The sequence below is a fragment of the Chlorocebus sabaeus genome, chromosome 3 (assembly GCF_047675955.1).
Source record: "Chlorocebus sabaeus isolate Y175 chromosome 3, mChlSab1.0.hap1, whole genome shotgun sequence".
Taxonomy (NCBI): Eukaryota; Metazoa; Chordata; class Mammalia; order Primates; family Cercopithecidae; genus Chlorocebus; species Chlorocebus sabaeus.
This window is the reverse complement of record NC_132906.1, coordinates 22,712,285-22,740,167: the sequence shown is the minus strand read 5'-3', so window position 1 is coordinate 22,740,167 and position 27,883 is coordinate 22,712,285. Positions and strand designations below refer to the sequence as shown.

Below are 27,883 nucleotides of genomic sequence, written 5' to 3'. Positions count from 1 at the left end.
TAAGGTTGAACGAAGGCATTTATTTGTAAAACCAATTCTCAATGGGGGAGAGATTGTATCCATAGAAAGTAAACCAGTGATCGTTCAGAGGGCCACATGCACGCATTAGTGAAACCAAGGGAAAAGCCAAAAAGACAGCACTGCTGCGGACGACCCGCGTGGCCACTAATCCTGCCAACAGAAAAGCAAAATGTCCTTTCCGCTTGAGAACACGGATGCACCAAGATGTCCTGTGAGAAGGCAATTTGGTCTGACATCCACGATGAAGTGATCAGGGAACAAGTGGGGGAGCGATTTTTTCTATTCCGTGTGGCCTGCTTGCTTCCCGCAGAAACTGGCTGACCGCTTCCGTGGTCCTCCGCTCTCCAGTGGGAGGGAGGTGGTGTCAGATCCCTGGCCTTCTCACATGCCCATCCTTATGCTCTGAATGATCTGAAAGATAGCTGAAAGAGGAAAACACAACAGCTCAGACACCAGACTGCACACAGCTGGAAACCCGGCCCACAGTGAGCCGGCTTCTGCAGACCCCTGGGCCCTGACGTGTTAGTTCACAGCTGATTAGATATTTCCTAACAAGGAGTTAAGTTAACAAGAGGTCAGTGAACTTCTTTAAAAAGGCAGCCTTGCTCAGTCGGCTGATGGATGCCTCAGGGATTTATAGATAACTCCCGCTAATTCCACCAGCAGTTAAGGCCAGAAATCCCTCAGGCATTGAGAGGAGATTTGGCCCCCTTCCCCAGCAAAGTTCTGGGGCTGCCTGGGAGAGGGATATGGGCTTTCGTGCAGAAACTGCACTCATTAAACAGGTCAGTGAGTCTGCCTTTTCAAAATGGCTGTGACCTGTAAAACAATCAGCCCTGTGCTGGGAAGGCAGACCAGGTGCTCTGAGCAGCCCACGGGCCAGCCTCTGGCTGCCCAGAACGCTCCATGCGTGCTTATCTTCCGGCTACACGGAACTCTCTGAAAGGCAGCTGTCTCTCATGGAGAGCCGCACTGATTTATTCAGGGCTCAATCTTTAATAACTGGGGTTGTCAAGGGGCTGGGTAGCCCGTAAGCCCACAGAGAACTCCTGGGACCCTTGCCCATGTGGATGAGAGCTGGTTACACAGCTTCGGCCTGCTTCCAGCTACTGGGTTTCAAATGTGTCCCAGGAGAGGAAGATCCCAACTTCTTTTTCACATCTTCCCCAGTGAGCAACCTTGGTCAGTGCTGACAAAGATGACGGTAATGATAAGAGTAACTACCATGGTTTTCATCATGGTGACACTGAACATTCATGGAAAGTTGGCAAAACAAAAAATTGAATTTTTTTTTTTTTTTTTTTTTTTTAAGGAGGGTGGGTATTATCGCATCTAACTATGTGTAAAAACAGAATAAACACTGAGCTCTCAGGGGTCTTACCCCTTCTCGCCTTCATAAAGTCATCCTGGAATACATCCAGGATCCACGGTAAAACAGAGTTATCCAGAACCCTAGGAAACAAGTCATTCAACGTTTCATCATCCGGCATCAGTGAGCACATTCTATGTATCAGACACTGCACTTCGAGGATACAAAGAGAAACGATGCACGGAACCTTGGGGAATTGTTCTTGGACAGCTGGGTTTTAAGGGTAGACAAACACGAATGCATTTTTTGGCTTTTTTCCCCTAAAACCACTGCACCCATCATCACTACCTTCCTGAATTATAGATACCAACATATTTCAATGCCAACTTTCCATGAATGTTCAGTGTCACCATGATGAAAACCAGTAACTGATGAGATGTGCTGTGATCTGGCTACAGAGGAGGCAGCATTTGATCTGACACTGAAATGCTTCTGGTCAGCTGCACTTCCGGGCTCTCATTTCTGCTTCTGATCATTTTTTGGGTCTCTTTCTTCTCATCTCTGGTATTACTATACCCATCTGCAGTGGGCCCTCTACTATTATTTTGTTGGTATAGACTAAGCTGAAAACAGAAACCGTTAGAATTATGAGTCAAATCAGAGTAAATCAGCTCCATGTGAGTGTCAGGGATTCATCTGTAGATATGGTGAAGGTGTTGGTTCAACAACTTGTGATACTTAATTCTGGATGTGCTCAGATGTTTTCTTAGCTAAGTTTGGGTTCTTGGGCGGGTCTTAACAAGGGCAGTTGGTAGATGGAAGAGAAAGTACCCTATAACAATTTATAAGCTTGCAGAAATATCTGATGTTCCTTTCCTCCCCACCAAGGCTCACAAGGAATAAAAATTAAATAAACATTCTGTATTTTGGCTCAATGGGAATGCCAGGAGGCAGCTGTATATTCAACATTAGAAAAAAAAATTACATCTACCATGCCTCAGACTTTGTTCTTGTGATCAGGGAACTATTGCTAATCCTGACAAACAAGTTGACTTTAGAGCAGAAAGTTAGGATCAGATGGAGTTGGGTTGAATATCAGCTCTTTGCTGAAAAGCTGTGTGACTGGACAAATAATTAACCTCTTCGAGGCTGCTTCCTGTTCTGTAAAATGAGGATCATGGCCCCTGCAGGGCTATCATAGGGATTAAACCACATGACATATAGGAAGGGTCCTCACACATGGAGGACTCAGTGCCTGGTAGCTACTGCTATCATCACTGTTACCATGACTTCAACAACTGCTGCTTCTCCGTGTCCCAGTATGCAGACCAGCGCTTAGCACATCTGCCACCCTGCAAAGTTGTGAACTTTCGGAAATTACTACACAGTTCTGAGCCTGCTTTCTCTACCTGTAAAACTGTGGATAATAAGTACCTCAAAGGATGGCAAGGAATAAATAGGATGACATAGTTAGATGCTCAAAAATATTACTTCTTACTTACTCTTGCCCTTAGACAAAAAATTATCAGCAGGATGTAAGTCAACAAACAGGAAACCATCGGTGTCTCAGTCCATATAGCCCCCATATTAAGTTAATTCATAACTTCAAAAGTTCTAGGTAATAATAAGAAACCGTGCAATTCTTTTTTAAGGAACTGTTACAAATCTCTCTAAAGAATCTAAGACAGGGCAGGTGCGGTGGCTCATGCCTGTAATTCCAGCACTTTGGGAGGCCAAGGCGGGCAGATCACGAGGTCAAGAGATGGAGACCATCCTGGCCAACACGGTAAAACCCCGTCTCTACTAAAAGTACAAAATTAGCTGGGTGTGGTGGTGCCAGCTACGTGGGAGGCAGGAGAATCGCTTGAACCCGGGAGGTGGAGGTTGCAGTGAGCCAAGATTGCGCCATTGCACTCCAGCCTGGGCGACAGAGCACGACTATCTCAAAAAAAATAAATAAAATAAAAATAAAATAAAAATAATAAAAAAAAACTAAGATAAAGTTTGTATGTCTCAGAACAGCGATACTGATATTAAAATAACTTATCTAGTTCTTTGAGTTTGCTTTAAAAACTGAGGATCATTCCTGATCATAATTGAATCCATGAATTAACGTGTAAGAGTCCAGCGATCCTTAACACGTTCACAGATGAACCTTCTTGGAGACACGACTTTGAATAAAGTCTATTTTTAAGTTCACCATTTACCTCCACAAGATAACAGTTGTGTTTATTTTTCAGTTGTATCATGGTCTTTAAGAAAACTTACACATCTTATACTAATTATATTAACTGTAATCCTGTGTACCTGCCAATACTGACCTGCAGAGTAACCTCTGCCTTCCAAATGCTGACTTTCTGAGGCGGCAAATGGGAAGGGAGCCAGCAGTGAGTTCAAAAGAGGGAAAGGAAGCGGGGAGTCTAGACCCTGACAAGTTAATAACTTAACAGTGGGTGAACAAAGCTGAGAAAACAGCAGAGCAGGCTGCAGGAGAGGAACTGTGGGCAGGCGAGACAGCGGGGAGGAGAGATGCCAAGAAAGGGAGGGACAGCAGGCATTCCAGGGCAGGCGATCAGGGCGTGGGCAGGTCCCAGAGGTTCAGAAAAGTCCAGGCGAGAGCAGGAGCTACGAGACCCACGAAGCCTCTGCATCCTCCTACCTGTGTCAAGGATCCTGGCCCTTGGTAACCTTAGATGATCCCATTTCTCTTTCTTCAACCTCCCCCTTTCAACGAAGTCTTTAGGCTTTAACATGCTAGGAGCACTCCCACTGCAAAATCAGACACACCAGAGCTATGTGCCTGACTCCACATCCCCATCCACAGGGCCCTCTCTTCCTCTTCACAACCATTTCTAAAGAGCTGTCTATGCTCACTTTCTGCAGTCTCTTACCTGCTATTCTCGTGTCAATCCACCTCATTTTAGCTTCTGCTCTCTTCCCTCCATTGAACATCTTTTGCTAAAGTCACAAATGACTTTTGGGTCGCTGAGTGTAACAGGCGTTCTTCCACCTTCTCTTGCCTTATTCACCCCTGCTGGGCACTTCCTGTTGGAAACTCTCTTCCCTCGGCCTCTGTGAAACCATGGTCTTCTATGTTCTAGTTTTCCTCCTTCTCTTGGCTCTTTCCTCTAAGCTTATTTTAGAGGAAACAATCCACTTGACCATCAAACATGGGCGCTGACATTCTGCAATGAATGTTACTAGCCTTCTTCTCATTACATTCTTCCTCCTTAGGCAATGCCTCCCAGCCCACAGTTTGAATTGCCACCTAGTGTATCTCCAGCCCTGACTTCTCTGAGCTCCAGCACACCTTCCACTATCTAGTTGATATTTGCACCTGGGTGGCTCAGAGGTACCTCGGACTCAACAGGACCTTCTCATGATCTCTTCCCACTGCTAAAACTGGCATCATTATCTTCCATCTTGCATGTAGACTCAAAACACCACAGTCCTTCCTGACACCTCCAATTGATAACCAAGACCTGTGGATTTTACCTGGGAATCTTGTGATTATGCACCCTTCTTTCCATTCCTCAGAAGCCACCCTAGTCCAAGTTACCATCATTCTCCCCAAGACCCTAGTGAGGCCCTCTCAGTGCTCGACTCTTGTTCTTCTTCCATCCTTTCTCCATACTGTAGCTAGAATTATCCTTTCAATAAAAGCAAATAATATATTGTCACTACCGTGTTTACTGCACATCAAAAGCTTCCCGCTGCCCAGTCCCTGATGAGGCCTCTGTGACCTGCACATCCTGGCCCCTGTCCAGACCTGTCAGACTCACCTTGTATCACTCTTCTCCTTGCTTGGGGCACTCCCTCATGTTTTCAAAAGCTCCCTGTTCTCACCACAGGGCTTTTTTTTGTTTTGTTTTGTTTTTTTTTTTGAGATGGAGTCTTGCTGTGTCACCAGCCTAGAGTGCAGTAGCACGATCTCGGCTCACTGCAACTTCTGCCTTCCGGGTTCAAGTGATTCTCCAGCCTCAGCCTCCTGAGTAGCTGGGACTACAGGCGTGCACCAGCATATCTAGCTAATTTTTTTGTATTTTTAGTAGAGACAGGGTTTCACTGTGTTGGCCAGGATGGTGTTGATCTCTTGATCTCGTGATCCATCCGCCTCGGCCTCCCAAAGTGCTGGGATTACAGGAGTGAGACCACAGGGCTTTTACACATGCCATTCTCTCTGTCTGAAATACTTCTACCCTACCCTATTCCCTACTTTCCTTCATCAACCCAAAGTTAATGTCTTCAGAGAAGCCTTCTTTGATCACCTGGAGCAGAGGTTCTCAGACTTGAGCACACATCACAGTCTCTAGGGGGCAGGTTAAAATGCAAATGCTGGACACCTTCTCCCCAAGCCCTGGAATTAAGGGACTGAGAATCTGTGTTTCTAACAAGTTCACAGCAGACGTTGAGATGCCGGTCCAGGGACCACACTTTGAGAACCACTTACCTGAGAGTACACCAGTCCTTTGCATTATATGATTTCATAGCCCCATGTGCCTCTCCTTTACACAGTTTCATGGCTGAATTGAAAGTGTTTTGGTGTGATTACTTGATTAACTCATCTTTCTTTGCCATTAGACTACAAGCTCCAGGATAACAGGGACCAGGGATGGCACAAAGTAGGTCCTCTGTAAATATTATTGAATTACTGAAAAGTGGATGATTGCAAAAAGCACAGAGGAAAATACATTTTAAAAACCTCAAATGACTACTCTGCAAACCCAAAGAGTCAGCATCAAATGGCTGCCTTTAGATCCAAATGTCTCTAAAGCTCAGTCTTCGAAGGGGAAGTACAAGACCATAAACCCCTAAAGGTCTGAGAATGGGCCATCCCAACCCACTCTCACCCTGGGGACTGACCCTCCCCAGCTAAGAGGGAGTGCCAGAAGGACACAGGGATGACATAACAAGTGGGTCCCATAGGAAAGTGTCAGAAAGCTGGAACCCTGCCAGATAACAGGAGGCTTCCTAAAGCCACTTTTATTGACAATAAATTGATGATAAAGGAGATCAAGGGAGTTGCTGAGAAAAAAGATTGAGAGAGGCCGGAAGAAGAATATCCTTTAGGAGAACAAGACAATGTAGAAATCATACCATTTTGCTTATTTTTCATTTAAGAAAATGAAAATGATGAAAGAGCTGGTAGAAAGCAAAGTATGGGCTCTCTAAGAAACAAGCTGAAATGTTAGGAGACAAGACATTGCAGAGTAGATCACTAAGTTCTCTAAAATAATCAGCGCAAAGAAAGTCAAAAGCAAGACGCCATTTTCTGGTGGCTTCTCTAGAGATGGAGAAGAGGGAAAAAAGAGAGATGCCAGAGACAGGCGAGGGCAACAAGACACTGTTAAAACCCAGATGTTATTAGCAAAGAATGTAAAGCTTTCTATCCGCATTAAAATAGCAGAAAGAGCTTCTGAGAGAGAGCCTCTACACAAGCCCAAATGCCCCCAGGGCACAAAGGAGGCCGCAGGTCACCTTAAGGGAGCCGATGGCTGATGAGATGTCTTCACCAGGCTGTGCCTCTCAGATCCCGAGGATGAACTCCAGAGCAGATGAATGGCCTCAGTCTTTTGTCCAGGGCCGGCCCGTTCACATCCCACTTGCCGGTCCTGGGTGGAGGTGACTTCCTCTGGATGTTACAGTTTTGAGAAAGTTCTGGCAGTCTCCAGGAAAGGCCAATTTATGTGGTTGACCTGCAAATATGGCGAATTCAAGTCTGTCCTGGAGCAAGTGTCCGGGGGGTGAGTGGGGACACCGGTGGCCCAACCAAGAGGTAGCCTGTGGCTGGGTCAGGTCTTTCTCCATCTGGGAGCAAGAACCAGGATGGCTGCACATCAGGAACCTCTGGAAAACACACTTTTTCTGGCAGGAAAAATAGGGGATGTTTTAGCAGGAGCTTTTTTCAATACACAGTCATATGCTAAAGGCCTAAATTGGTGGAAAACTTTTGCTTCATAGAACTTTCAGGGAAACCGTAAGAGAGAGGGAATGCAGGGTAATGGAAAACAGATGGGTTTTAGAGTCTGAAAGAACTAGATTTGGGGACTAGCTCTCTCACTTTTTAGCTATGGGACATTGGCCAATTTCTTCTATGAGCCTCGGTTTCATGATCTGGAAAAATGAGTGTAATGGCATCTTTGCAGGGACTGTGTGACCAGAGGAGAAGATGTATGTGTAGGGCCTGGCATTACAAGAAGTCAGTCCTCAATAAATGGTAGCCAAAACAGTTATACAAACAGATCTTGCTCACCCTCATGGGCTAGTTTATAAATAACTCTTTCTAGACTTAGAGAAGTTCTAGCTATCCCTGCAGAGGTGACACCACTGACTCTCTGGTTTACAAACCCTATCTTTTACCTATCCAGGGGGGCCGCTGGTCTTGGCTCATGGAGGTTCCTCAATATCTCAGTGCTATGTTCACCCACTACAAATTTTCTCACCATCAAAAAGCAAAGCTATCAAAATAGGCAAAATTTTATTTCTTCCCTCTTAAGCATTCAGAGCTTTGGTGAGGACCTTCCCAGGGAGATGGAGAGGTGGGAAGGCAGTGTGAGCCAGACCATAAACATAATTACAAGAACAGCAAACACTTATAAAGCCAACACTCTCACTCCACTAAACATTCCACATGCATTGCCTCAGTTAATCCTCAGGATTAATAGTCCTGAGGGTCCCAGGAGTTAGGAACCAGGACCATTCTCTTTTAAGAAGAGAAGAACTGAGGCTTAGATTTGGTGTAAGTATCTTAGACAAGGCTACATAGCTAGTAGGTAGTTTCAAATCCACAAAGTCTGGCCCTGAAGCTGTAGCTCTTAGCAACCATGTTAACTTCCCCGCTATGGCATGTGCACATGCTAAGGTGGTGACTTTCACCCAGTACACCACAAAGTACAGACCTTCCTCAAATTTTGTGTCCCCAAAAGATTTCAGAGAGCAGCTAACAGTTCACAGAGAAATGTTTCTTAGTTGTTGCCAAAGGCTCCATTCTGGCTCCTCAACCTTTGGGCTCAAAGACAGTTTGCCACAAAACTGGTGGCCACACAGGGAGTGGGAAGAGAGAGCACTGAAAAGATGTCTCTGGCCTCTCATAGGTCCCTGGCATGTTTGTGACTTGTACTTTTCTTCTTCCACACCATCCTTAACAGAACAGCCAGTCCTGGGGAAAGTTCGGGTGTGGTCCTTCCAGAAATGGAGAGGCCTCCAGCACATTCATACAGGGAGAGACCTGGACCATCCAAAACACAAGGATGGGAGAACGGGAGGATTCAGGCCCTGCCAAGGACATCTCAGAGAATCACGTCTTCACATCTGTTCTGAAAAGGCTGTCCTGAAAAAGGACCTGTCTGTGACATGCTCTCTCTCCCCTCCCCCGCCACACAGCAGGCAGAGGCCCTGGAGAATACAGGGGGAAAGTGCCGCCTGTTAACTGACAGATGAAAGGAATGTCCCTGCCCAGAAACGGCGGAGCGACTCCCAACGGATGGTGCCTGATAAACCTCGCAAGCTCTTTGTTGAAAGGCATTAACTGCAATAACAGAGGCCAGCCCTGGAGCCAGGCACAATTTCCTATTTGATGGGCAAAGAGAGTCCAGATGTGTGCTCCCTTCTGGGGATGAGAAAGTCATAATATCCAGCAACATAGGGAGGTATACTATACACACACACACACATGCAAGCAAGCATATGCATGCATATACATATGAACACATTCATGAACACACTAACACATACACATTCACGAATACACACACGGAAACAAACACACACAAAAAACCCACATATACAAACACACACACAAATGCAAACAGAAACATACACAGGCTTCACTTCAACCAGAACAGCTGCTCTTTCATTTATTTCTCTCTGAGATTTGAACAAAGTTCTGCAGCTTAAAAAAAAAAAAAGACCAAAAACCACTAGTCTAGATATTTTTTTAAACACATTTTTTTTCTGCTTATAAATGTAATATATGCTGACTGACAAATTTGGAAACTATAGGAAACAGTGAAGAAAATAACAGTCACTAGTTAATCCTGTTACCCCAGAGGCTTCCCTTTGATGGGAAATAAACATTTGTCAGTTTCAAGAATAGCCAGGCTTTAGTCACCATTAAAATTCTCATAATCTCTAATTAGGAAATGAATATCAGGGCTGGCCAGAGAAAGAGAAATAAAATTGAAATTAGGAATACATGAGGAAGAAACAGTCTGAGGGAGGGAACTGGGGCATGGTTGGTATTTAAGAGTTTCTCTCTGAGAGTCAAAGGATGATGGGAATTAGATGGTGACTCCATTGATGCTGCCTGAAACTATCACTGAGGCATCAGGACAGAGAGAATTACAACCGCATTGCAGAGAGTGCCATCTCAGATTACTGCATCCTGTCAACATAGGGTATCACACCCAAGAACTCAGAAAGGGTAAATAATACTGTAAGACCACAAGAAACATGTATAGGCTGACTCTAAATAAAATTATCCAAACAGGTAGCATATTAAGGAAAAGACCTCATTTCACCAAGTCCAGGAGGCATTCTGGTCAAGAGGAAAGTTGGAAATGTCGAAGACAGTCATCTTGTGAATACTGTGGCAATAACCTTATAAAAAATTTAGGCTAAGGATAGCAAAGATGAGAACGTGGCGCTGTCAGCCATACCGTGTTCAGGACAGACATTAGCAATTAACTGCAGCCCACTTTCCCACTAAGCATTGGTACAGCCTGAGAGTCCTTCTCAGTAAGGCTCATGCAAGAGCTGGGGACAAAAGGGAAAGGAAACACCCAGAGGAGAGGGCTCTGAGCACAAACAGCAGTGACTAGGTCCATGAATGGGCTGGGGAAGCGTGTCAAGTCTGCAAGTGCCTTGAGAAGATAGCAGTTGACCTATCTGTGTGACAGTATCTTTGTGGGGAACAGTCTCAGACAGATGTTCCAGCTAATGCTTGCCTCTGAGTCTTGAGATAAAAGCAAGCATTCTTCAGAAGCTCTCAAACAGCTCTGCAAAGAGGCAGGTTTCAAAACCCGGGACTGGCAGAGCCAGGATGAGCTGCTTACCTGGAAAGAGGCCCCACTGCCTGCAGAAATGGAAGATAATACTTTTAGTAAAGGGGGAGAGAAAAAAAGCGCAAAGTCTCTTATGAGGGCACTGAAATCCCTTGGCCTTCGATGTTGATCCAGGTCCTAGTAGATCAAGTAGAGACAAATCCAGCCAGTTAAACAGACTCAAGCAAAACAAAATCCCAGGCTAAGGTTTGACAAGAAGTTTATGACCTGTTTGGGTTAATAATCTCAGCAGACTCATAACAGGTATTGATTAAGAAATGGGTTTTTGATTTCTTACATAATCTATATATTAATAAAACTGTCTGGGTACGGTGGCTCACACCTGTAATCCCAGCACTTTGGGAGGCCGAGGAGGGTGGATCACTTGAGGCCAGGAGTTTGAGACCAGCCTCAACAACAGGGTGAAACCCCGTCTCTACTAAAAACACAAAAATTAGCTGGGCATGGTGGCGCATGCCTGTAATCCCAGCTACTTGGGAGACTGAGACAGGAGAATCACTTGAACCCAGGAGGCAGAGGTTGCAGTGAGCTAAGATGGTGCCAATGCACTCCACCTGGGCAACAGTGAGACTGTCTCAAAAAAGAAAAAAAAAAAAAACTGGTTATCAAATTAAACAAAATGAAACGAGATATAGCCCTGAGATGTTCTAATTGGATAATACCATGTCTCAGAAGAATATGCTATTCCCAAAGCTTTTGTATCTCATAAAGATAACTTTTACAGCAAAAGAGTGGTGGATTGGGGTTGCTTTAAGGAAATGAAACTCACTTTTTTTTTCCTGATATTCAAGTTAAAGGACAAACTGCTTTTCACTGATTGTGATCTGCATGTTGGTGTCCCTTCCCCCTCTGTGGGGAAGACTTGACGCTTTATCATGTGGGAAAACAGTCTCATGCACCCAAAGTGCTATCACTCACATTGCTCCCACTCATCTGTGGGGTGAAGAGGCAGGGCCCATGGCTTGCTGAGAGACTGAGACCCATGTGAGAGGTCGAGTCCGCAACTGAATGTACAGCCTGGAAGGATGACAGGTGTGTGCGAGTTGAAGCACCCCACAGCACAACCGATAGTCCCGTGGTACCACTGTTTCCCATGAGGGCTACGAGGACAGAGGTGGTGGTGACTGTAGCTGCAGGCTTTGAGCTTGCTATGGGCCTGCACTTAGATTCCCAGAGCCACTCAACGCCAGGACACCTTGGGAGGGCTGCTCATTATCCCCATTTTCTTGATAAGAGAATCAATACCAAGAGTAAATACCTTGTCCAAGGTCATTCAGCTGACAAAAGTGAATCTAGGCTCGGAACTGACATCTGGCAGATCCTGAAACTATCCTCCCTTCAGAGGCTGCCTATTCGATGAGTGCCAACTGGTCAATTTTCAAAGCAGTCCCTTGCCTAAGAGAACTTTTGCAATCATGGAAAGTAGAAATCTGCTTATTCTGAAGAGGGTGTATTTAGATAACCTCCCCAAACTCCCTCTCACCAGGGCAATGTACTAGAGGTTTCCACCAAGTGCCTAAGACAGAACAGGGCTGTGCTGTGCTCGGATCTGGGTGGGGGCGTGGGGCAGCCCCAGGAGGTCTGTTGCTCCCATCTGGCTTTGCAATGAGGGGTGGCATTCCCTGAGTGCGTGTTTATGCCAGGGGTCTCTGGGTGCCTGGACTGTGTCCCCTCACTACTCTCCCAGTCCTCGTTCCTTCCTTTTCATTATCTTGCTCTTACTAGCATGGCAGGCGTGAAAAGCACATGCAGGAGGAAGCCACAGGAGAGAAGCTGAGAAGCAGGAGGCAAGTGATCGCAGTGACCCCTGACTCTCTATGAGAAAGGGGTCCTGTAGACTTTTTACAGGCTTGTTAAGCTGTTTTTCCACATAAAACAGAGAAAGGCTGACCAATAAGTGAGCACATACTTAAATGCCAGCTTCTTACCAGTCCTAACTCTTTCCCAGAAGACAGCCAGAAAAGCAGATAAAATGTGCATTCGTTACTGTCTGCCTGACCTGAATATTTATTTACCCTAGGTACACTGGCACTATTTCTAAAAAGAGCACTTCGCCCAACCAATCATCAATGAGAAAAGTGGGTTAATAGAGTAAGGTAATGAAAGCAAGTGAGACTTTCAAGAGACTCACATCAATGATCAACGCCTTTATTAATATTAGAAGATTTCGCCTTTTTCCTTAGCATCTGTATAAAAACACACAAAATAAGAGTAACCAACCACATGAACTCAAAGAAAGGTCATATGACCTCCAAGGTCCCACTGGAACTTGGTGAAATGGAACTTGAGCCTGGCATAGGGGTGTATCTTGTTCAAAGGAGAGCTAATAGAAAGGAATAGGAAAAGGGCCTATCTGTCTGCAGTGATGTGGAGATCCTACAAGACACTCCAATGCATTTGGCCTGACTGTTGCAGGCCAGGGCAGGTGTGCGGGTGCAGGTGTGCATACTGCAAACAGCTAGGCAGATGTGAGATGCAGGGAATTTTCCTATTTCAGATTACAAAGCTGGAACAGAGGTGAGACAGACCACTGATGAGGGCTTCAACTATCCTAGCACCTACCAGAAAGCTCATTACCTAAAACAAAGCAGCTGACAAATGGGCTGGACTTGAGGACCGCACATTCTTTTAAATGTAGAGAAAAGATGGGTAGGCACTTACGGCCTGTGACCCTAAAATGGGAGAAACTCAAGAGGGAATAGTTGGCTCTGCAGGACGAAATGAATCGTGACTAATCCCAGAGAAGTGGCAACAGGGACGGATCTAAAGGAGCTATTGTGTTTCTCATGACATGTTCTGTTTAGAAAAGGACGTGTACAAAGATAGAAGGAAGGGCATGGTACCAAGGACAAGCTGAGAAGAGTGACACATTTCTGTGAGAACTGTGCCCGACTTGAGCTGAGGCTTACAAAAAAATTGCTAAAGTTGGCAAGAAAAAAAAAAAAAAAAACGGTGGTGGTAATTATTTTTAGTTATGATTAAAAAAGGCATGAGGCCCATTGCTTAGGGATCATGATAGCATGTTAACAGAAGACAGAGAAAGTAAGATGGCTCAAGTCTCGTTTCATGTCTAACCTCTCCATAAAAGCAAAATGGCTTTATAACCAGAAAGCTTGAAATCAGCATCATTAAAAGAGCCCTGGGCGGCTGGGCGCAGTGGCTCATGCCTGTAATCCTAGCACTCTGGGAGGCCTAGGCGGGCGGATCGTGAGCTCAAGAGATCAAGACCATCCTGGCCAACATGGTAAAACCCCGTCCCTACTGAAAAAAAAAAAAAAAAAAAATTAGCTGGGCATGGTGGCAGGCGCCTGTAGTTCCAGCTACTCAGGAGGCTGAGGCAGGAGAACCGCTTGAACCTGGGAGGTGGAGGTGGCAGTGGGCCAAGATTGCGCCACTGCACTCCAGCCTGGTGAGAGCGAGACTCTGTCTCAAAAAAACAAACAAAACAAAACAAAACAAAACAAAAAGAGCCCTAGGCACTAAGGGCAGGGGCTGTGGTATGGCAATAAGAGTGGGTCCTCTCGGGCTCTTTCATCCAAATCTCCAGGCCCTGCAGGCTCACATCCCATGGCCCTGCACATACCTCCAGAGAGGCAGAGCTAACATACTTAATCCCTGGGAAACCACTGGAGACCAGGAGAGTTCCAAAAGATGCTTGTTAGCAAATGTCCCAATTTACCCAAGAGGGAAAGATACAGGTCCTCCTGTATGGGCTGCTAAGCCAGGCAAAAGTTTAGGCCATACAATAGTTTTTTAAGCCCTTCAAAAAGGAAGAGATGGGTTTTGAGAGCTGGCATGGGTTTGAGAGGAATAAGCCAGGCCAATGACTTGACTGGCTTTCTCGCTTATAGGCTGCCTAAGGGGGCAGACTGGGGAAGGCCACAGTGTATCTTGAAGCCTACATACATCTTTATCTACTTAGACCCTTGACAACACAGGTGGCATGGTCACTGGGCTCAGGGATGCCTGAGAGTAGGCTTCGGCCATTCTGAGCCCCTTATAGTCTTGAGCCCAGCACATTCTCTGAAGCCACCATGCCACCGCCACATAGTGTTCCCATGCAGAGTCACCTTCCTTACACCCTTTGTCTGGCTGTCTGTTCTTCAAGACTCCGCTCAAACAGCACCTCCCCTTGGAAACTTCCTCTTCTGCTGAGTACGATTTGGAAGTTCCTTATCCACGCTGGCCAAGCACCCTGTAAACTCGGCTGTCACTATCGCAGTGTGCTTTCCCTGGGCTGCAACTGACAGTTTCCTTATCTGCCTCTCCCAATGCCTGCAAGCACCCAAACGGGATTGTATTTCCAAAGCCCAGCACAGTGCCAGGCACAGAGGGGACCCTCAAGCCATGATGATTGCTTGCATGAGTTTTGCTTAGAGGCTCAAAGTCAACCTGAAAGAGGTTATCTCTAATTGTGTTCTGTGTGTTTCTCCAAGTCTAGACTTTTATCAGTGACTTGGAAGAATAATATACTTTCAGAGACCATAACGTTGGGAGAAAAGGGTAAGTAGATGAGAGGCTCAAAGTTCAAGGTCTGATAATCTACAGACTGGTCATACAGCCTGAAAACATAGCTAACTTTTTTGTACAGGTTTATTATCTTGATTTTTCTGTGGTATGATAAAGGCATAGCTTTGTTTTTATTTTGTTCTTAGTTGAATACCAGAGACAGATCATCTGAGGCAATGCATCACAGATGAATATGTAGGTATTGATGAAAATACTGCATTAATGTACCATAGTCACTGCAATTTTGCACGGTGCTTGGCCTTATGCATTACTAATGAAGGACAATACATGAATATCTCATGTAATGTCACTGACCATATTATATATTATAATGTAATAATTCATTTATTATACATGTTCATCTATGTTTCTGAACTTTATGGACATGGCATTAAAAGATAAATGATAACCAACAATGAAATTTTAATAGAAGTAATCGTTCTTCTTTGAGAATAAAAAAAGTAATAAAGTTTTATATTAGGTCTCAAAAAAGGTCAACTAGATATCTACAGTATGAGGAATATCTGGCTTTATCCATCCATCTATCCATCCATCCTGAGCGCTATATGCTAAATACTAAACTAGGACCTACAAATTAAATGAAAAATAAACACTGCCTCCCCTGAGCTTATATCCTACTGGAGGGAAATGAACCTAAGCAAGTAAACTAAATAACTGCAACTGCCAATGAGGGCCATAAGTAAAATAAAATAATACGTAATGGAGACAGAAGAGACTTTGGGATAAAGGGGTATGTAGACGTGTCTCCAGGGTTGCAGGAAGTTTATGTAAGGAAGAGCTGGGTGGCACTTGGCTGGCCGTCAGCTAGAAGTGAGTCAAGGATGTGCTGCAACTGTTAAAAAGTAACTGCAAGGCTGGGTCACATTAATAGAGGCAGAGTGGTGAGCAAAATCAAGAGCAGTGACAATCCTACTGCCTCTGTGGTGGTCGCACTGCTTCTAGACCACCTTCTGCAGCTGTACATGCTATACTTTTTTTTTCTTTAATTGAGACAAAGTCTCGCTCAATCGCCCAGGAAGGAGTGCAGTGGTGCCATCTCGGCTCACTGCAAGCTCCGCCTCAGTGGTTCAAGCGATTCTCCTGCTTCAGCCTCCTGAGTAGCTGCGACTATAGGTGCGTGCCACCACGCTCAGCTCATTTTTTTGTATTTTTATAGAGACAGGGTTTCACCATGTTGGCCAGGATGGTCTCGAACTCCAGACCTTGTGATTCTCCCCGCCTCGGCCTCCCAAAGTGCTGGGATTACAGGTGTGAGCCACCGCGCCTGTGGCGCGATCCCTGGCTCATGGCAACTCTGCCTCCCGAGTAGCTGGGATTACAGGCATGTGCTGCCAAATGCTATACTTTAAGAAAGTCATTGAGCAGATCCAGAAGAGGAGTCTAGAAACCACATCTTATGAGGCAAGGTTGAGAGAATTAGGGAAGCTTAGTTTGCAGAAGGAGCCACCAGGCAGTCATCTTTAACATATCTGATGATTCAAGGTGCTTAGAGAAGAACGAGTGTATTCTGTGTTATCCTAGGAATTCAAATCTGAACAACTGAGAAGCAGCATAGCATAATTTAAAACAGGAGAGACACTTCTAATAGAATTCCAGCTGTGCAGAAATGGAATGAGCTTTTGAAGAAGTGGGCACCCCATCCTCAGAAGTATTCAAACAGGTATTGGATAAACAGCTGTTTAAAAGACGTCCTTAAGGATACTTCTTTGGGAATAGAGTAGACCTGTGTTTATTTGGAAGATTTTCTCATCTTGGAATGACAAATCATCTTTAAAATATTTGAGCCACAAGCAACAATAATGCTAAGTACTTTGGATCCTTCCTTCCTCCTAAGAGTTTCTCCTTCTTTGGAAGAGTGGTCTCTTGAAGATAAAAGGAACTGATCCATCTTAAATTTTTTTTTTAATTTTCATGATTTTAAGTTTGAATGCATCATTCATCTTTAGTCATGGGCTTCTCCTGTCACTGGGGCAGAGGCTGTCTTGCTGGGAGGCCTAAGCCTGAGCAGGAAGATATGGACCTCCTGCCTTCCTGCCCTCAGTAACAGTGAGCTGATGGAGGGTGGGAATCCCTAAAGGCATATGCTGTGTGGTTAGAAGAAGTGACCTCCACTCACAAGGATTTCTGAGACCCAACATATGGGGATCAGGAACCATGTCAAGGCTAGTTCAGCATGTAACTAGAAACAATGGTGCAATGCTTCTGCTCATCTTCCCTGCATTTGTGTGTGTGTGTGTGTGTATCTGCATGTGTGTAAGTAAAGCTCTCAATTTGCCACCTTACAGTATCAGGTGACCCACACCTGAAGTCTTGGGTCAAAGGCTCAGTTGTATCTAGGAGTTCTGGAGAACTTTCTCATAAGGCATAAGGCCTCTCCCTTTCTCTGGAATGTGGATTTATCACAGGCAGACAGGTGTTTCACCTTCTGTTCCAATGCCCTTTTAAGGCTATGTCTGCACAAAAAGACTTTACTGAACTCTACAGTGTATACAGCCACTTTACTCAGTGTAATCATTTTATGATTAGGATTTGATAGTGTATCAATTCTGTCTCTACCTGTATTTGGAATGGAAACTAAATCAAAACCCATTAAGATTAAGGTTTAAGGCAGTGGTAGACTTGAATCCCAGACCAACATGTTTTTCATCTATTTGCTTTGTGAAGAAAACACGTTTTTCAAAGTCCAGCGGAGAACATGGGATATAAGTTCAGTGAAACTCCCATACCTGAGCCACAGACAACAAACACAAACAGTGCCAACAGCCATGGTCCCACAGGATATTTCTCCTCTTGCGGCCTCTAAAAGGGAATGGGAAAAAGTAAGATTAGGTTCATTGACTCAAGAAACATTTATCTGAGTATCACTAGGCATTGTGCTAGGTGCTAGGGATTCTACTGTGAATGAGACAGACTTGATTTCAATCCCTCAGTGGACAGATATAGATGGATGAAGTCCATTAAAAGGATGGAGATAGGTTTGCAAAAATTCATCAATAACCTTATTAATTTCCCTGTAACTCAGTGAACTGTAACTGGGGACAGATATGGTATGAACATATAAACCAATATGGTGATTTAGGAACCAAAATGATATTAATAATAACTTTGCATCTGCTGAAGGTATGCTCTGTGCCAGGCACTATACCAGGCAGTCTGCATTCATTATTTCTGGCAAGTATTATTATTTCCATTCTGGAGTTGAGAAACTGAGGTTCAAAGTTTGTTAACTTGAGCGAGAGCTGGGATTCAAATTTAGGTCTGCCTCATTACAAAGCCTGGGTGTTTTCCATGAATAGATTCGATATTTAGTTTCTGCATCTGTGAATTCCAAGCAGGATCAGAGATCACAGACATTTTCTCAAAACCTTTTACACACCCCCAAATTAGGAAGTCAGTACAGTGGAAATCCTTGGAACAATAGAAGCACCACAGCAATTGTGAATGGTTATGAGTGAAGCAGTATTTTGTAATAAAACTCCTAAGCCTTAATAAAGCTTGCAATTGGGATAGGTCTCTGAATTCTCTGGGAAGCAGAAGGTGACTGTCAAAACTGCATGAATGAAGCCCTACAGACCTCCTGCTTTTTTCAAACCAAAAGCACAGACAAAACACCTCCAGGTCTATGTGCAGGTGGGGCTTGGTCCTTAAACCCAAATCAATCAGAACAACAAATATTTTCTGACAGATGCATCAGAAAAGAAGTAAACTTCTCAAATAGGAGACTGAAAAAAAAAAAAAAAAACCCAAATAACTCACTAATTATTTTCTGATTAGCTTGAAAAATAGGCTGCATTCAATACACATTAAAGAATTCACATGCAAAACACACAAAGAAAAACATGTTGGTAGAGTGGAATGTTCACAAGTATTGATTTGTGGTTGATATCATAAAACCCAATTCCAGATTTCAATTAAATGTTGTTGACATTTAAACATTATATTCAACATTGTAAAATATGGGCTAAAAAGTATGTTCATATCCATACAAATATGACAGCTTGACATTCAGACTGAAGGTATGTAATAGTGTTTCAAAAAAAAAAAATGAGTGGTGCTATCATCAAGGATGTAAGTTTTTGAAATGTTGAACAAGTTTTAGTAATGTTTCTAACAAAAACTTCTTTAAAAAAGGATAATCTTTCTCTGATTTTCATTGCAGTTGCTTTCCTAGAAAATTTATCATATATTAAAACTGCAAAATCTATGATGTGTTGTATTTAGATATAAAATTAAGTTCTAGGCTAATGTAAATATAAACTGGCTTCTCATCTAAAAAAGGAATTTATTTTATCATAGATAAAGGCAACAGTTCTTTAGTTTTCAGCTTACCAAAGAGCCCTTCTATTTTACCTCACTTGGGTCTACTTGTCCCTTGTATGGCCATATACTTTTTCTTGATAACATGTGCCACAGTTTGTAGGTCTATATTTATTCCTGTGATAGTGTGTTTAATATCTGTCTCTCTATGAGACTGTAGACCCCACAAGGGCAGGGACTATGTCTTGTTCATGTAGTAATGTACAGAAATGCCTGGCACAGAAGTTAAACATAGGAGATAATAAACATTCATTGAAGAACAAATAAACATACAAGTTTCATTAAATAAGATTTCTTAGGTTAGGCAGAGTAAACACAGGTTCTAGGAAGGATATTGTCTTTTTAGTAATACTTCCTAATTGGTGTAGGATTATCCCTGTATCTCTCCTACACAAGAAATACGGATTAAAGTGTCAACTGCAGGTAGACTGTGACTAAGGATTAAGACATTCACTTCTCTGTTCTTGACTAAGCCTGTATCTACCACCACTTACATGCCGGCAAGTCACACTGCAAAGGAATCGGTGGCTGCTCTTAATCAGATGAGGACAAAATCAGTCTTAAATAATTGCGTAAGGTAACTGTGCCATTTTTTGGCCCTTAAGGCCAGGCCAAGATCAGATCCGGTAAACAACATTCATAAAGCTACCTGAACAAAGTGTGACATTCGCCCTTCCCACCCTCTTCCACCACCTACCTAGGAACTTGTCACAGTTGTCCAGAAACCTGTTCTGTTGCTGTTGTGCCACTAATGCTATATAAAAAGATTCATTTTATCTCTATTTCCAGCAAAGCTAATAAGTGAATTCAGGAGCCTGTAATGAATTATTTGCCCGGGACAGATACCAAACAGAGTCCTTTATTTTTCATATGCAGAAAAAACAGATGATTAGCATGTATAGCTTGGAGCATATAACACAAAAACCTTTTGGATGACATTCTCCAGGGAATCAACATTATTTGGGGACTTTGGCTGATCAGAGTACCTATATATCTTTTTTTGACGGCTTTGGGTGACCGCTTTTTAGAAGGGGTACCCAGCACAATCCCATTGGGACAATTCACATAAACCTGACTCTATGGCTGGAAAAGGTATGGAAAACTAGTAGCAGTTCTGCAAATGACATGGTTTATTCTAAACATGAGTTTGCTACTTCTTGAGGCTCCAAAAATGTCAGGGAATGGCTTTCCCTGTGATTAAGATACCAGTAGGGTAACTCAGAACTCTGAAATTTAAATTCTCCATTCATTCTGGAGAAGTTACTACTGTATAATCACAAAATGATTATTCCAATTCTCTGTTTCTTTCTTTCTTTCTTTCTTTTTTTTTTTTTGACGGAGTCTTGCCCTGTCACCCAGGCTGGAGTACAGTGGCACGATCTCGGCTAACTGCAACCTCTGCCTCCCGGGTTCAAGCGATTCTCATGCCTCAGTCTCCCGAGTAGCTGGGATTACAGGCACCTGCTACCATGCCTGGCTAATTTTTGTATTTTTAGTAGGGATGGGGTTGCACCATGTCGGCCAGGCTGGTTTCAAACTCCTGACCTCAGGTGATCTGTCCGCCTCGGCCTCCCAAAGTGCTGGGATTACAAGCATGAGCCATCGTGCCCGGCCTTGTTTCTTGGATTAGTCTGCTATCTGGTAGAATAATATTAATTTATCCGTAAGCTATTAGCTAATAATAAAATACTGAAGCATCTGCATACAATTAAAGAAGTTTATTTCTGAATAATTAGTCTGAATTTTCAGTTGGAATCTATACATATGTTCCCGTTTAATGAATTTCATCCTGAATAGTGATCTTTTGCAAGTTACTTTTAACAAAGTATAATCATATTTGACTTGTAATTAAGAAAATGAGATTTAGGATTTGTCAAGTTTCTCTTTGAAAGAAAATTTCATTTTTCTATTGGATAATAATCTATTTACAATAAAGTTAACCAAAATCCCCCCAACCAATGCAAAGCAAACATTGATGCGACTTGGTCTGGAAACCTTTCATTACAAATTTAGCCAGGTCATTTAAAAACTCTTATAGGTGCAAGGCACTATGAGAGTTTCTTGGCAGCCATGCCATGACATATTAGAGCATATTAAAATGAACTCACACTGAACATTAAATATAATTTAAATGTAGCTCTGAACATTGAGTTGAATGGCAGGTGACTGGTACCTTTTCCAGGTATTTAAACAGTGTTTTCCCAATTTTTCCATTTTCTTCTTTTATTTTGGAGCCAATAATTTTTGTTTGGGTCCCAAACGTTTTCTAGTCTTTTGGAAGAACTTGAGGTGGCAGACACTGAGTCTATAGAACCTAATGGATAAAACAGCCTTAGAAATTAGTTCTTGTTTTCTTCTTATTTTTATAATCAGATAAGCTGTCAACTGAGATCTGACAACAGAACTCTGTTTTTTTTAGTTCATGAAAAAGAGCCACATGACTAGTTATTTTTCACCGTGTCAGTTAGCAGGTCTGATCCCTTGAGAAGGAAGAATTGATCTTTTAGGGATATAAAACCCTGCATGCCTTAACATCAATTATAAGTTGCTTCTCAATGTCAACCTGGGCAGCCATTTTTTTTCCTCAGTAAAAATAGGGGAAACATAAATCAATGTAACAAAATGGTTCCAATTTGATGGCATCTTGACATTTGCTGCCCTAATCACAACTAAGTGATCTAATTCCTAAATGAGAGAATTTTAAGGATTACTTAGGTCTAGAGTTGTGTATAAAGCTCTAAGTAGAGTTGAGTTTGATCCTAGAGTTTCTCTACCATAATACTGCTTGGTTTTGCAAGAATTCTGGCGTGGTGATTACAGATCTAGCTTTTTGCTTAGTTAATCAAACCAGTATAGTTTCGTCGGCTAAAAGGAATTGATTCATCAAATCTGCAAGCTTTCCCAGCCAAACTCCAAGCTTCAGCTGGATTTCCACTTAACTGTATGGGGTAACAGATCCCAGGCGCCTTTGCTCATATACCTGGAGACCAACTTCGCCAAACTACCCATGCGACTCATGCCTCTGAATGTCCAAAGTCACAGGCCTTGCATTTTCTGTTGAAGATAATCTGCTTTGCTAAAAGAAACTCCTGAGTGTAACGCACAGGTTTTACTTAAAAGTCCAGTTACAAACCTTCAATTTACAGTTCTAGGGACACCGAACGCCTGACAATAAACTGGTCTCTAAAGTTATACCATCAGAATGAGTCTGAATTCACCGAGTGGAAGGAATAGTAATGCTGCCCTTAGACTTTAGCCTAGGGGCTGAGGGAGGTTTCACTGGAAGAGAGGTAAAAGAGAAAAAGGAGGCTGGAGAGAATATGGGTCCAAATCTCACTCCCCATTTTGAGCCCTTTCAATATCTCCATGGAAACCCTAACAAAGGGTCTGGAAAGAAACCTGATCCTGGTGCAAGTCTGTTGGGGAGGGAAAGCAGGAGTGGAGTCTGGGAGGAGGAGATGAAAAGTGGCCTCCATTTAACCATTGATTCATTCATTCAGTCATTCAACAAACGGTCGAGAACATACTAGGTTCCAGGCTCTGTGTCACGCAGTTGACTTAACTGGCCCCTAAGGATGAAGCTTTCCATCTTTCCCTGGGACAAGGCTCAGCTGTCTCCTGGCGGGGAGGAGGGCTCCTCTGCACCTCCCTGGTAGCCAGGCGGCCACTCCCAGAGGGGCCACGACCAACCAGGGCCCTCTCCGCCCACGAGGACGCCAAGCGGACCGCGCCGCCCTGATCCCAGCTCTCAGCCCACACTCTGCAGGACCCCGCAGAAGGGGCGGGCCAGGAGCAGAGAGGCCGGACCCTGCGCCGCTACCCGCCCGGCCCCGCCCCCACCCCGCCCGGCTGCCCGGCTCGGCCCGGCGGGCGCCGACCCCGCCTTACCAGGGTTTTGGCTACGTTCCCCCTCTGGGTGATGTTTTTGCTGTGCTTCTCGTTAGCCATCCGGATCCGCTGTTTGGCCACCATGGCTTGGGCGCTCTGAAATGCTCCCACCTACAAGGATCCCCCACGTTAGCTCCTGCGACAGGGCCGAGCGCGTCCCGCCGAGGCCCCCGCGGCCCACCCGGGCGCTGCAGGTGGCAAGGCGCGGCCCGGAGCCACGCGCACCCCGCTCCCCGAGTCCCGGCAAGCCGGCTCCAGAGAGAGGCCGCAGCCCGGACGGAAGTAATCTCTCATCTCAGGAAACCCTCTCCGACTTCCTCGCCATCCTTCCGGTCCCCGCAACTACCTACCCCGCGCGGCCACCGAGGCAGGCGCGGCCGCGCGTCCTCCCGCGCCGACGGGCCGGAGCGCAGCGCGCAGAGCTGGGGCCCTGCAGTATCGCGGTCCTGCAGCCGAACGCTGCGGGGCCGAAGGTTCGGGCGACCAAGGCGTTTGTGAGCGCGTAGGGGACAGGGGCGCAGCCCGTCCTGAGTTTGTCGGCGGGGGACCCACCCCAGGCCCGGGGAAGGGATGGGAGCGGCCGCACTTCAGGCCAGGCCGCGCGGTCTCCCCTGCACCGCCGCCCCCTGGACGAGGGCTGGACTCAAGGCGGTGGTCAGGGACTTCAGGACACAAGTAGAACCAGGCCAGGGCAGGGCCCGCGCTGCCCGGGTATGGCCCACCAAACGAACTTTCTCTTTAAGGGTCTGGGGAAGGGCCCCGCTCTGGGGGACCTCACTGCAGAACTTTTCGTGAGGGCTGCAAGGAGGGCTGCTTTGTAAAATAGAGGAGACATGAAGCGGGATCCTCAGAGGGTTGGAGATGGCGCCGTGAGGATGGAGTTGGGACAGGTCTTTTTGCTTTGGTGGTTGTAGGGGTTACATTGGAAGATGGGCCAGCGGCAGAGCGGAGCATGCAGGAAAGAGGAAAAGGCCTTGGACCTGCAGTCCAGGTCGGATTTGGTGGTTACTGTCTAAATCTGAAGCTTTGGCCTGCCTTGACTCCCCACCCACCCAGGGCAGCTTGGACTTCTCTCTAGCTACCCTTGTCCCGAGGGGTCTGAGTGTCTCCCAGAATAAACCGGGCATTTTCTGCAGTGGAAGGATAAAAATGGAAGCGTTTACGCGCCTCCCAGACACTGGTATTAGGGCCCAAGAGCTCTTCAGGTTGCCTAGGGAGGCAGGGGTGGAAGGGGTTCAGTTCCTCACTTTTCCATATGCTGAACACATTGGAGTTAGCTCTTCGAAGCTCAGAATAGTGGAGGAGAAGAGGAGACATTCAGCCTGGGCGATCCGGGGCAGTGGAAAGTGGGGATACAGGGTCGGGGTGAAGGCAAGCGGCAGCACCCCCAGCATGGGGAAGAAGAGCTGTGGCCTGAGGCTGGCTCTGGCCGCTGCATCTCTAGGCCTTCTCTAGAGGTGGGTGGCTGGATTTCCAGGGAATTTTGTATGAGTAAAATTTTCCCATGTCATTGGAGAGTTAGGGAGAGCTCCTCTCTTTTGGGGCCTTTCTCCAAGCAGGTCCCCCTCACCCCGCTACAGGCTTCTTGTCACTCAGGCTTCAATAAAGGTCGTTCTGGGGGCTGCTTGCTGTAACCTAGAAGACAGAATTACCTAGCATCATTAGTAGGGTCATTTTTTTTTTCCTACTCTGCAGGCCAATTAATTTGAAACAAGCTTCCATGGCCTTTTAACCGTTAGCATCACCACCGTAGTAACAGGCCCATAAACCCAGTCTGCCCCGCTCTAGTCCCATGATTTTAATAACTGCTGGCTCTTTTTTAGTGGGTTGGGTGGGGGGATTCCTACCTCAGTGATCCCTGCTGAGCCTGGCTGTTGTCTGTGGTCCAGAAGGTTCCTTTACCTGACTTACTCCTCTCAGATCACGTCCAAATGCCAGGGCAGGAGACCGACCTGGGTCCTCATCAGGTAAGTAGAGACCTAGCTCTGAGCGACATTAAGGAAAAGATACAGAGACTGTTTTCTCTTTGGGTCTTCACATTCACTGAGTACAGTTAAGAAGTGTTCTTAACTGAGCTTTTGGGGAAAAATTTTCTTTACCCTTGACTACTTTTTCCTGCTATGGTTCACTTTTCCGTCATTTTAAATTAGTTTGTTTTAATTATGAATAGACTGCATACACACAGCAAATAGTCAAACAGAAATCGGATAGAGAATGAAAAGTAAAGGTCTCTCTTTCCTTGCCACCCTCCCCCAAAAGTTCCCACGGTTCCTAGGTTGCCCTTCCAGTGCTTTCTATACACATACAAGACTATTTGTACATTCCCTTATAAAAAAAATGGAATAGTAGTATGCAAATTGTTCTGCCACATACTCTTCTAATTTAATGTATCAACATTATCATATCACTTATATATGATCTTTCTTGTAGTTGCGTTACATCTCATAGTATGATTATACAGTAATATATTGAACTGATATAACCATGGATGATTATTTCCAGTTTTTTTTGTGTGGTTGCCAACAATGCTTCAGTGAATATTCCTGTACATAGATCAGTATGTACTTGTGCAGGTACATCTGTGTGTGCTATTGTGAAATATATATTTGATTGTAGTCCCTGTTTCCTGACCTAAAGCTCTTAAATTCCTTGGAATTTCCAGAGTGATGAAAATACCTTTTGTATGCTAATAAGATGGTTGGTGACTTGGAGCCCCTAAATAGCTTCAGGATGGGGGCTGCTCACCAGAAAGATCAAGGCAGGATTAGAAGGTTGGGACTTTTAGTCCCACCACCTCCCCCCAAACCTCCACAGAGAGGAGAGGAACTGAAGGTTAAGTTGAACACCAATGACCAGTGATGTAATCAATCAGACATATGCCATGAAGCCTGTATAAAAGCCCAGAGGACAGGGTTTGTTGAGTTCTGGAGAGCAGAACATCAGGTTCCTAGAGGGTGGCGTGCCCAGAGAGGATATGGAAGCACCACAGCCCTTCCCACATTTCTTGCCCTGTGCATCTCTTCCATCTCACTGTTCATCTACATGCTTTGTAATATCCTTGGCCATAAATGGGCAAACAGAAGTAAAGTGTTTCACTGAGTCTGTGATCCACTCTAGCAAATTAATCCAAACAAGGAGTGGGTCGGGGGAATTCCAGTTTATAGCTGGGCAGTCAGAGGTACAGGAGACAACCTACTACCTGGGATGGGCATCTGAAACGGGGGGCGGTCTCATAGGATCAAACCCTGAGCCCCTGCTATTTCCAGGTACATAGTGCCAGAACTGAATTGAATTACAGGACACCCAACTGGCATCCGTTGCAGAATTGCTTGGTGTATGGGGAAACATCCCCCACACATCTGGTGTTAAAAGTGTGCTGGCTGTGTGAGAGTGGGAGACAACACTTTGGTTTCTCCTATATCGCGATACTGGAATTAGATTCCTGGATGTGAAATTGCTGCAACTTTTTATGTCCTTGGTTGGATGAAGAAGCCTTGTGCTGTGACCTCCACTTTACCTACTCACACCCCTGCTTTTGTCCTCTGCAGTCAGGCCAGCTCCTCTGCAGGACTCAGTCCTGTTTATTGCCTTGAGGGTCACCATCATGGACCAAGCAGTTTCCCAGCGTGGATCCTGGCCCTTCCTATACTCAGCCTCCAAACCCTTCTGTGGGGAGCTGGGGCTAAAGTCTATAAGCTGTGTTCCTGAGTCACTACTAGACTAGGAAGGAGCAAAGCATGGAGTCGTCTTGCTCTTTCGAGGACTCAGGAGGAGAAAATGGCAACTTGGTTAAGGAGAAGTTCCTCTGAGTTCATCTATGGTGGCAGCACGGAGTTTTGTGACATGCCACTAGCATGCAGTGCTCAACCACAACTTTTCAAATTGTTATGGGCAAAGTACCAGGAAACTGCTAACTGGTTAAAATTTAATTTTGGCTGGTAAAATTTTCAGCCTTTATTTTTTTATTTTTGTTTTAGACAGAGTCTCACTTTGTCGCCCAGGCTGGAGTGCAGTGGTATAATCTTGGCTCACTGTAACCTCTGCCTCCCGGGTTCAAGCAATCCTCCTGCCTCAGCCTGCTGAGTAACTGGGACTACAGGCGTGCACCACCATGCCCAGCTAATTTTTATATTTTTAGCAGAGACGGGGGTTCACCATATTGGCCAGGGTGGTCTCAAACTCCTGTCCTCAAGTGATCTGCCCACCTAAGCCTCCCAAAATGCAGGGATTACAAGTGTGAGCCACCATGCCCAGCCAATTTTCAGCCTCTAGAGCAAGAATTCCTAACAAGCCTATGCCCATTAATCATGAATGTGCCCCACTCAGGTCACTGGATGTGTGGCTGTACAGACTGAGTTTTACCCATCTTTATAAATGATGCTACACTATTAAACTGCGATGCACTGGACATCTCTCATTTTTCTGTGGCTGACCAGCATGCAAACATTCTTTATGTTTAGGGCACTCCATCACTGTGAGAGTCTTAGGACCTTCTTTCCCACCATGAAGCATAAGGGGGCCAGATACTTGGTCTCCCAACCCCTCACAGCTAGGGTGGCTTGTGATCTGGCCAATGAGATTCTCCTTTTGGGAACTGTGAATCTTGATCAAATGGTGCAAAGACAGAGACACGTTAAACTTCATCTTCGTGGTCGGGTTTCTAGAGACTGGTAGTACCTAGCAGTCACGGTGGAACCAGTGATGGTATCCTTCTTATTCCATGGTACCTGAAATCCTTACAATAAATTCTTCCACT

General features: G+C 44.9%; 1 protein-coding gene across 5 annotated transcripts; it reads right to left on the bottom strand.

The window, feature by feature from the left end:
* On the bottom strand, nucleotides 1-27,883 carry SERP2 (stress associated endoplasmic reticulum protein family member 2). Of its 5 annotated transcripts, none has more exons than XR_012092090.1 (4): nucleotides 23,128-23,470; nucleotides 17,649-17,721; nucleotides 6,809-7,026; nucleotides 1-443 (listed from the first exon to the last, which is right to left on the bottom strand). XR_012092090.1 is itself a non-coding variant. In XM_037986732.2 (4 exons), exons 2-4 carry the CDS (start codon nucleotides 23,209-23,211, stop codon nucleotides 403-405), a joined length of 198 nt encoding a protein of 65 aa, XP_037842660.1. In that variant the 5' UTR covers nucleotides 23,212-23,238; nucleotides 23,478-27,873; the 3' UTR covers nucleotides 1-402. The 5 variants fall into 5 exon arrangements, 4 of the variants coding, with proteins under 4 accessions (XP_037842660.1, XP_072869987.1, XP_007958501.1 ...); XM_037986732.2 differs by lacking the exon at nucleotides 6,809-7,026 and adding an exon at nucleotides 23,478-27,873 and having other exon boundaries at nucleotides 23,128-23,238; XM_007960310.3 differs by lacking the exons at nucleotides 1-443; nucleotides 6,809-7,026 and adding exons at nucleotides 7,034-7,195; nucleotides 23,478-27,883 and having other exon boundaries at nucleotides 23,128-23,238.